The 11,506-nt window shown below is 35.4% G+C and overlaps 1 protein-coding gene across 1 annotated transcript; it reads right to left on the bottom strand.

Annotated features, from left to right (window-relative positions):
• Positions 1–9,269: 9,269 nt before the first annotated feature.
• Positions 9,270–9,767, bottom strand: LOC131876774 (uncharacterized). The gene has a single exon (XM_059222252.1). It carries the CDS (start codon positions 9,765–9,767, stop codon positions 9,270–9,272), a length of 498 nt encoding a protein of 165 aa, XP_059078235.1.
• Positions 9,768–11,506: the final 1,739 nt, after the last annotated feature.

Consider the following 11,506-nt stretch of genomic DNA (forward strand, 5'->3'; position numbering starts at 1 on the left):
AGAGGAATTTCACATTTCAACACAAGACCAGCATCTGAAAACAATAAGGATAAACCAGTTTAGCCACCAAAGTACAGATGAATAAAGATAATAAATCATCAATTCCAACAGTAAGGCAAGAAAATAATCCAGAATTGCAACACCAAGTCAAAAGTGCAAAAGATCACAAGATCGTGGCTAAACCTTCAAAGTCAAAGTAAAATAAATTGCTGGTCCCCAAAGAAATAATAAGAATATCACAACTGCACATAACATCACTATGTGACTAACATCTAGCCACCAACGAGGAAGGAAGGAACAACTGACTAGCTATTGCAGTAGCTTGTCATGTGGTGCGACATAGTCACACTACCCACATGGCATGGCAGTGTGCACCTCGACATCACCCCGCATCACGTCGTCACGCGGCATGGCAATACCCTAAGTGGAGAACACATGCAATGGACGTATCCTGCATGGTAGTGTACCTTGCGGAAAAAGCACGTGCAGGTCACATCCCGCATAGCGATGTATCTAGAAGGATACTCGCCGTAAGTCAGAGGTATACATGACTAGGGTCCACCCACATGCCCACCAACACATACTAACTGGCAGCACATGTGAATAAACCTACCTTTCATGAAGACAAGGCAAAGGATCCTCCAAATCACACCATCATAATACACAAGAATCACCATCCATAAGCTCAAATAAAGGAGAGGAATAGGCTGACACATATAAACCTATAAATAGATTCATCAAAAGGGAAAGTATTGAGTACACCCTTGATACAGTTTAGTAGTACAACTATACCATTCCTTGAAGTAGAGAAGCTAAAGTCGCTTCGCGTCGACATTACTCGTATGCCAATCCATACTATTCAAGGAACGGTTACTTCGAATACTACCCCTTAACATACTGAGTTACCCACAACCCGAGGTTTGGTACTCAGCAGGGAAACAAATAAGCAACATCACCTAAACAGTATGGTCTCCCATATTCATAAGCAACAAATCCTCCATGGTTGATTACTTCACCAATCCGTGGGCCCATAACCCATGGGCCCAGCCTTCGCCGCCCCTTTTTAAAATGTTTTTTTTATAGTTTTTAAAATGTTTTTTTTTTTATGTTTTTTTTTTATTCAAAAAAAATATATATAATATTTTAATATTAATTAATGGAAATTTTTAATTAAGTCTTCATTTATGATTAATGTGGCATATTTCTATTTAATGATTAATTTGATATTAATTAATGGTATAATGGAATTTATACGTTAAGTAATATTCAATTTCATTTTAGGATTAATGCACTTTTTTTAAATTAATTTCTAGAATTGTTAAATTCGCAATGGAATATTAATTGGTTATATTTTGATTGATCTTGGATTAATAAATATATACCTGGCCTTATAGCTAATTTGAGTATTTGGCTAAGTGAGGAAGTATTGTTAAAATAAAATAGAATATTAGGTTAATGGAAAATTATTGAAATATGATATAATTACCAATTGATGATGTTAAATATTATTCAAGAACATATCATTTGAGTAATTGAGAAGTAAGTGAAATATTTTATCGTTGGATAATTGAATTTAAACGATGTACTTTTGGGAATTTAATTTAGTATCATTTGGGAAATTGTTTAGTTACTGATATGCTCATGTAGTAAAATGAATGGTTAATTTATATTTTCCCTTTGTTTGAGAAATAGACAATGGTACTATTGCTAATTGTGGTATTGTACTCACCTGGTAACGGTGATTTCCCGTCAATGCATTTTGAAAACTTAGATCAATCAGAGAATTGGATCAACTTTTATGCTTAACTCAATTTGAGAAAATATTGTCTTTTCCGATTATTGCCTATGCGAGTTTAATTTCTGTATTCGCTTTTGATTATGAAATGGCAAGTCGTGTTTGTCTGATAGGACCGTGTCGTATGGATTTACTTGGGGTACCTGTTTCAGTCCTCTATCTCGAGTTGACTGTTGTATTGTAGGTGTGTTGTAATTGGTCATATCCTTTGTGTGGGTGTCGAATGATGATTCGTGTTTGACCAGATGGTTGTTCCTCCTTCTTGAACTCTGTTCGTTTGACCATGTCTATTCCTTGGTTTTTGAGTTCGTCTGAGTATAGTCTAGTGTCATATGGGAAAGTGGCTTTCGATTGGGGGCCGCGCCCAAAGTGGCTGCTGGGTAACCCGTCGAAAGTGAGTCTAATAAGTGATAACCTAGCAGTAGATTAGAATGTAATCTCTAAGTAAGATAATTGTGCCTCACACATGGGACGAGTGCTAACATAGACTCGACATGCTGTGGGAAGGCCTGAAATGGCAAACCACCATCCTTGTCTTCACGAGAGGATGTGTGGGTCCACATGAGGCTTGGATGGGCAGGAGGCTCGGATTAGGTTGCCAGGGTAACCCAATGTATGGGGCCGGGACCTATGAAGACCTGCCATGGTAACCATACCAAGTTGTGTGATGACACTTGTTCCTACGTTCGCTAGTGTGTTGTCGTTTTGTCCTATTAGGAGTACCTTTGTGGGTCGTCCTATTGTCTATGCCCTTGTGAGTACTTGGTTTCATGTTAGACCTTGGGTGGTGATGACTCAGTTTTGTGGACGCTCTCCTGGACCTTTGTTTTAGCTTTGATTATGTTCGGCTGGATCCTGTTCTTTTCAGGGATCGTTTATGTATTTATTGACCGATGTGGTCATTTGTATATTGTTTATATTTCGCCTTGATGGCCGGATTGTAATGGTGTAACCTCTTGTATTCTTAACTTTATTATTTATCAGAGGGGTCTTGCAGTTGAGCAGACCCAGAGATGTAGCCCTTTAGGGGTGAACTCCGAGATCATTATGGTGTTATGTGATGTTATTCTCTTATGTTTCCCTTATTCAACTTTATCATGTATGAATAGCTTATGTTAGAATGTATAAGTGGATAAGATGGAATTAATTTTAAATGCTTATATGCGGTCTTTCTTGAATGCCATTTTGATCGAATGCATAAGTGGTTTAGATGAGATTTATCGTAGATACATGTATGTAATCGTCTTTTAAAATGCAATAAATTGGAATATGAAAGAATGTAACTTAGAGTAATGAAATATATTCAGTTGTTGTTAAGGAAATTAAGTATGCTTGAAAAGATCTCATATGGTTATGATGAAATTCTAGTGTGTTAGAATATTAGATGTATGGTTTGTATTTTAATGAAAAGCTTGAATGAAGATTATGAATAGATCTGAACGGATGAACCTTTGCTTGTGATTTATATTTCCATCTTTTGAAAGAAATTATCCTGATTAAGACTTATCTCGTTATTACGATAATTAGCTTATTGGACTAATTGTGTGAGTTAAGTGAATTGTGAAATTTAAGTAATCTCGTTGGGAAACTCTTTAGGTGTTAGTTGATGTCTTCCGCTATGTAATTCTGAATCTTTGATATCTTGTTGTATCTTATGTGGTGTATCTTTTTAAAAAAAAATTATTGCACTCTAATCTTGTATTTTGGCTTATCCCTTCGGGGTTTCCTGGCGGGGCATTACAGCTTGCCATCATAGAGTCTCATCCAATCTCCTAGGAATCTATGGCCAAACCTTGCTCTAAAAAACTGTAGCCTTGTGTATGTTTGGTAACAAAAGAGCATTATGTCCTTGATTGACCCTAACAACAAAATGTACCACTATTTTTAGCTCTATGTCTACCAGGTTCCACTCCCACATTTGAATGATTAATGGACCTCCTTAATTTTGTATGTTTTTGTGTCTATTAAGTGCTTTGAAGATTAATACCTTTTGAGCTACAACACCTTGATTGGCTTCATTACTGTGATTGCTGAGCTTTTTGCAAAATGTTCCATTTGCCCTTGAATTAGCAAGTGAATGTACTTCTCTATTTATTTCTCTGTATACATTGATTGTTTGTTTAAATTTTAACCTGGTTAGCTCTTTCAAAACTACTCCCAACAAGGATTGCAATTTTAAATTTAATTCCTTACTTGTCCTAAGCACATTCACCACAAGAGAGGAGTCTCCTTCTACTTCAATGCTTTCCACTTTGAGTTTCTTGCATAGTATGAGGCCATTAAACAATGTGGATAATTCCATATTGTTGTTGGTGCTAACTAGTATGGCAATGAAAAACTACCAGCTAATTCTCTCTTCCAATCTCTTATAATACAATTGGCACTAGAGGCACTCAAATTTCCTCTTGAAGCATAATTAAAATTTAATTTATGTTACTCATGAATTGGTTTTGTCCATACTCTAGTCTCCCTATGTCTCTACATTTTTTCACTCCCAAACCCCATAAGGTTGAGATATTGATCCCAAAGTATGATTTCCTCATGTTAACATCCCATATTGTAAATAACATTTTCTGTTTATTTTGGGTCCCCTACCTTATTGTTGATCACCTCCATATGGAAACTTCCACTTTGTTTTTTATTAAAGTGAGGAAGTGATGAGGAGGTAGACTCAAAGAGAGCTAATTCCTTGTCTAAGGGTAGTTAAGTGTTGTCCTAGTGGGCTCCCTTCATTGTTCATCTAGTCTACTAATCAATTTAGACATCTCAACTCTCTAGGAGCACTCCCAATCAAGATGTTCTCATTGGTTGCTCAAGCTTGGTTGAGATTCACAAGGGTAAATCCAACCTCACATTCTCAAACTCCTAACAAATGCTTTTAGAGGTTATAGTAGGCATTTTTGATTTTTTCCAAGGGTAATCAACTGGTTTTGAGCATGGGTTTGATTCATTTCCCCATCGCTCCTTCCTTTCCCTATTTTCTAGGTCTAGTAGCCCTAGAGCCCCAATTAGCCCTACCTAAACTGGTTTTTGTGGATTTGCTCACAATTTTCCCAAAGACCTACACAAACTCTCTGATGATCAAGATACCCTTTTGGAAGTATTTTCCATTTTATGAAGTGAGGAATCTCAGTTTGACTGTACAGGTATGGAACCTGAGAAGTGCTTGTTTTAGAGGGTTTTAGGCTTGTTTTGGTCTTTTTCCAAGGGTTAGGTGTCTGTAATGCCCCGCCAGGAAACCCTGAAGGGATAACGCTAAAACACTCCAATGGAGTGTAAATATATACATATTTTTATAATAAGACACAACATTAAGATACATTGGAGTTATCTAACGCTTAGATAACACAACAGAAGACTAAACGAACCTAAGGAGTTTCCCAACGTGATTACGTAACTTAACACCTAACTCAACTCGTGACATTTGATCCAATTAAGCAGGATATCTTAATTACGTTATTACTTGAAACATGGGTATAATTTGTTGAGTGAATCAACATTATAGAAATTAGGAAGTGTTCATCTATTATGGTTGAAGATGAGGCTAACATGAGGATCTCTACCCCTTTGAAGTTAAAGCATAGATAACATATGAATTCATCCATTAAGGTTAACATATAGTTATCTTGATGAGTTCATCCAATTTAGTTAAAATATAGCTAATAAGATGAAGTTCATTTATGAAGGTTAAAATGTAAATAACCAAATGAGTTCATCCATTATAGTTAAAATATAGTTAATAAGATGAAGATCATTTATTAAGGATAAAATGTAAATAACATAATGAAGTTCATCCATTAGGGTTAAAATATAGATAGCTAAATGAGTTCACTCATTATAGTTAAAATAAGTTAAATATGATGAATATTATTTATTAAGATTAAAATATAAATAACTAAATGAGTTCACCCATTTTAGTTCAATTATAGCTATTATGATGAAGTTCATTTATTAAGATTAAAATGTAGATAACAACATGAAGTTCATCCATTAGAATTACAATTTAGGTGATATGACGAGTTCATCCAATAACTTTTAAACCATTTGTTGCATTCAAGTTTACATTAACACATGCCATGCATCTTGTTCCAAAATGTACTATAATTTCATCATAACTAATGAGTTCTTTCATGAATACTTAATTGTATCATCATTAACTAAAATTGATTACATTCCTTCATGATCCATTTATTGCATTTAAAAGACGACTACATACATGCATTATGATAATTCTCATCTAACCCACTTATATATTCTATCCAATTATCATCCATACATGCTAGCACTATCCATGAAACATGTGAGACAAAAACATCACATGACACAGAAATGATCTCAGAGTTCACCCCTAGAGGGCTACATCTTCAGGTTTGGTCAACTGCAAGACCCTTCTGGTAATTAATTAAGTTATAGTTGCATAGGATTCACATCATTTACATTCCTGCCCTTTTAGGCGAGCACAAAAATATACAAATGACCACTTTGGTCCATAAATCCTAAAAGATCCCTACATAGAAACGGATCCAACTAAGCATATTAAAAGAACTACCAAGGTCTCTTGGCTGGTGGTACTCTAACCTGGGGACTTGACCAATTATGGCCAAACACAAAACAACTAGATGACAGGCTCCAAACAAACATATCAAGGAACTTGCCATTACTTTAAACAAAAGCGAAAGCAAAAATTAAACCTTGCACAAGCAATAACCGAAAAATACAATCTTTTCTCATGTTGATTTAAACATTTAAATGTCGATCAAAGTTTTCTAAATGAGCTACGTTTTCAAAATATCCAATGATAAATATCTCATTCATTTTATTTTTACTTTTCAATTTCTCTATAATATGTTCCTGGATAAAATATTATTTAAAAATTATCAATTAATAAATATATTTTACTTCAACAATTTTCCGATCAAAATAATATTCTATCTTTTTCCCAAAAAGATACTTTCCCATTAATACTGACACCAAAATTAAATATTAATTAATATATATTTATTAACCCATGATTAATAAAATATACACAATTAATAATTAATAATACATAATATTCCAATCAAATATTAATTATTATATATGTATATTAATCTTCATTAATAAAATATATATTAATAATAATTTAATAATGCTCGAATTTCAAATTAATTATTAATTAATATATATATTAATCTTCATTAATAAATATATATTATTAATAATTAATAATTAATTAAACTAAAACCCCAGCTACTGGGTACACAGACCAACAGTAATGTATATACCAGCAGTAATATATATATATATATATATATATATTTCTTTTTTTTGAGGTTTTTTTTTTTTTAGATAAAAGTGGAGAGTCCACTGAACTTATATTAATTAAAAGCAAATTTTACATTGGGTTTAGACATGGCATACTGACAGGAAAGAACCCGCAAGAAAACCTCTGGTTGTAGCCATTTTTGAATTTACAACAGATATATATAGCCCTTACAGCCAGTATGTTTCAACTAAAAACCACGCCCTCCTATCACTGCCTATTTTTACAAAAAGTTTGATCTGACAATTTTAAAGCAGAGTAACTCCAACCGAAGAAGAGATATGTGTGAAGAGACAACTACATGAGAGAGAATTCACTTTCAGGGCCAATGCAAACTATTCCGAACAAAATAAAGCCAAGCTACCTGCCACCCTGCAAAAAACCAAAAACCACCAGCTACAACACAAACAATATGTTAGATATCCAAGAACCAGGAACTTGTGCTCTCTTCCGGTGATAGCTAAGAAGAGAATGGAGGTGCAACCACCCTTAAAGGGAAGGCCACACAAGCCGGAGCAGAACACAAAAAGCCCAACGAGATCAGTGAATGCAGAGCTTGAAAAACAACCCATGCTTTATCCACAAAATGGTCAGGAGCCAAATATAACAAAAAATCCATAGAGGCTCTAGTAGTTTCCAAGGAGTCACATATCAATCCCATTCGTAACTGATGAAGCAAATAACTAGACCAGCCATTAGCCAAAAGCTCATGGTGAGGAAGAAAACCCCCGTAAGGAAAAGAGCCCATATCAAACTGATAACTATCCAATGCAGCAGAGACCAATTCCCAATTACAAACTGTCGGGAAGACAAACGAGGATACCAAGAGGCGAACCAAATCCAAATCAAGTAGAACATCATAACAAATAGTAATAAAATGAGAGAGAAGCTCATCATAAGAAATTTGTCGAGCAATCTGTAACCACATACATCCCAAAAGTCTGCGAAGCTCTAAATCCACTCCGGGAGTAAATAAATTGAAAACCTTACCAAGTTTAACAAAATTATCCTCACTTGCATCGCCATCCCCCAGTGAACGAGCTTCTAGAACCACTCTATATACTCCACCTAAAAAAGAGGACGACATTTGTAGGAAGAAGGGCACCAACAACCAAACAGAAAAAACACAAAAAACTGCTTTTAGACATTGACAGAAGAGAAATGTATTTAAAGGAAAGAAATGGCCTGAAAATCCCACAAAAGTACTAAAACAAACCACTAAAATCACACTTGTATCAATTCACACGTATTTAAAAATCTTCCATTAAAAATCATAAGTGACTCTCCCACAAGTGGGATACTAGCACATAAAAATAAAACTAACTGTACTCCAAATTGACAGACCCAGACAAGCGCAAGACAGCCAGTAAGAAGATATTAATCATCGGATAATAAAATCTTACAAACATACCAACGGCTGGAGGAGATGAAGCATGCATAAAAGAATGTAGCCTAAAGGATAATGATTACACAAATGACACATGCCACAGCCATAACCTGATATAAATGAGGATGATATTGGTAGGACATAAAAACACATAAGAATCGAAAAATAAAATCAAAGGAAATATGTCTCCAAATTTTGATAGAAAAGCTTATGAAACTTTTTAGAGATAATTCCCATATGTTACCAAATAAACCATTTAAATCGAAGTGGCCAAGATGAAGATCCCAAACTACAGCTTTACCAAATGTGACGATATTCATAAGTGAGAAAGAAAAGCAACTTAAAACTTCATAAAGGAAATAAATTTTTTTGCCCCCATATGTATACCGAACGGAAAAAGAGTACACCATATTAAAAGAAAAGATGATAAGTACTATCAACCAAGCCTAAATCTCCAATTCTTAAGTAATACACATTGCCATCTAACTCGAATACAGAGATGTATAACTACTCCAAATGCAGATAGATATAAGGCCTTCTATCAACACATGAAGCAATGATACAAACTGTATTGAGAAGAAGAAAATATGAATACTTCAGTAAGAAATGGAGAAAAAAGACCAAAGATTTTAACATGTAGTGCAACTTTAGAAATTTTTTTATCCATATGTAGATAGGAATAAAACTCCTCCTATTGCCACATGAAGACCAGATACATACAGAACTGAGAAGAGGATAATACATATATTTCAACAAGAATGGAGTAGTACCTCAAAATAGATAACTTAATCTGAGGTGTGAGGCATATGCCCAAGGAGGAGTTCTTGAGGAATGTCACCCACTACTATATTCTTATGATTAGCAACTGAGTCAATAGCCAAATTAGTCAGGAAATCTGCCACTTTTTTTAACTCACGGAAGCAATGAGATAATACATAAGTATCAAAAAAGGACAACTTCTCCAGAATATGATCAATTAAATACTTCAAATGCCAATAATTACTTCTACAGTTCAACACACTTTGAATAACTACCATTGAATCCCCTTGAATAGAAAGGTGTTTGATCCCAAGAGAGATAGCCAAATCAACCCCAAGTGACAAAGCTTGACATTCAACGAAATTGTTTGATTGAGACCCAAGGGCATGGCATTGAGCAGCAATTAGGACAGCATTATGATAAAAAATGGCCATACCAGCCCCAGCCAGACCTGGATTACCCCTAGAAGCACCATCAAAATGAAGTTTGAAATGACCCAGAGGAGGAGGAGCCCATTTTGCCATGATTCTCTTTGATTTAAGAACCAAACTCTTTGCAACAGACCCATGAGAAGGGATACAAGCCAAAAATTTCCAAGTCCCAGTGATCATGCCATCCCAATGGGAAAAAGATGTCAGATTATCTAAATTTTTATGAATGTAAGACAAAGCCACCTCCGAGATAGAGGCCTCTATCTTGACGAAGATATCAGAGAGCGAAGAGGATGTCTTTTTAAAGATCCTATTATTTCTCTCTAACCAAATGTTCCAAATAATAATCGAAGGGGCTATGATCCAAAGACAGGAATAAAAGGAAGAGGAAAACAAAAGAGGCCAAGCTCTAAAGTGAGAGAGAAGATCCCCACTAGTGACAAAAGAAAAGCCTAGCTTCTCAAAAAACCAATTCCAACATCCTAAAGAAAAATCACAATGGAGGAAAAGGTGAGATGACGATTCCAATTTCTGTTTACACAACACACAAGGAAAAACAACCGATAAGTCCATTCTATCCAGTCTCATGCCGGTGAGAACCCTATCTTGAACCGCAAGCCAAGAAAAGGCTCCAACCTTCGACAGACATGCAGGATGCCAGAATAATTTATAAGGCCAAGAGGGGAGGACCATAGCCGGCATAAGAGAATTGTAACCATCTTTCACTATGTATTTGCCAGAAGAATTCTTATCCAAATGAGCTCATCATCCTTCTTAGACAAGATGATGGTTCTATCTCTGAGGATCGAAGAAAAAATTGCCTTCAAACAAGGGCTAACAGGAAGGAACTCAATCGATTTCCATTTAGCCAGCACCAAATTTCCACATTGAAATACATCAAAGTAGTCTGATAGAAAAACCCCCCATTTATCAAGGAGTATTGCTTTCAAGGGAGACCAATCCCTAATAGAATCCATGGGACAATAACCATTCCAAGCATCATCCCAAAATCTAACTTTTGAACCATTATGCACCACCCAAGAAAGATACGGTAGCAGGACATCTCTACATTTACCTATGAAGTTCCAAATAGCCGACCCCTTAGGCAAAGTTATGGCCCTGAAAATAGACTCCCTAGATCCATTAGAGAGATACTTAGTGAACATGATTCTAGCCCAAAGGGAAAGCGGATTTTCATATAATTTCCATACTAATTTGGCCCCAAGAGCCAAATTTTGACTCTCCAAACTACGGATGCCAACCCCTCCTAGTTCTTTAGGAAGATAGACCTTGTCCCAAGCTAACAAGGGGATCCTAGACTTCCCATCCCTATTATTATTCCAAAGAAAAGACCTCATAGTATCCTTTAAACTAACAATAACAGCCTTAGGAGCTTTTAGAATTGACATTAAGTAAATTGGTACTGCATTCAAAACAGACTTAATCAACACAATTTTCCCAGCCATGGTGAGCCATTTATGATTCCATGCCAAAATTTTCTTCGACACCCCTGAAACAACTTTATCCCAAAAACTAACCTTAACATTATTAGCAAAGAAGGGAACTCCTAAATAGGTACAAGGTAGAGCCCCCTGTTGGAAACCCCAAAACCTTTGAAGCTTATCCTGAAGTAGAGAGTGAGTATTTAAGAAAAAGATCTTAGATTTCTCCTTATTAACTATCTGGCCTGAGAAAGCTACATAATTCCTGATCACTTGATCTATAACTCGAGCCTCCTTCAAGGATGCACCACCAAATAAGAGGGTGTCATCAGCAAAAAGACAATAGGAAATCCGCTGACCAAAATTCTGAATTTCAATACCCTTCCATAA

The sequence above is a fragment of the Cryptomeria japonica genome, chromosome 6 (genome assembly GCF_030272615.1).
Source record: "Cryptomeria japonica chromosome 6, Sugi_1.0, whole genome shotgun sequence".
NCBI lineage: Eukaryota > Viridiplantae > Streptophyta > Pinopsida > Cupressales > Cupressaceae > Cryptomeria > Cryptomeria japonica.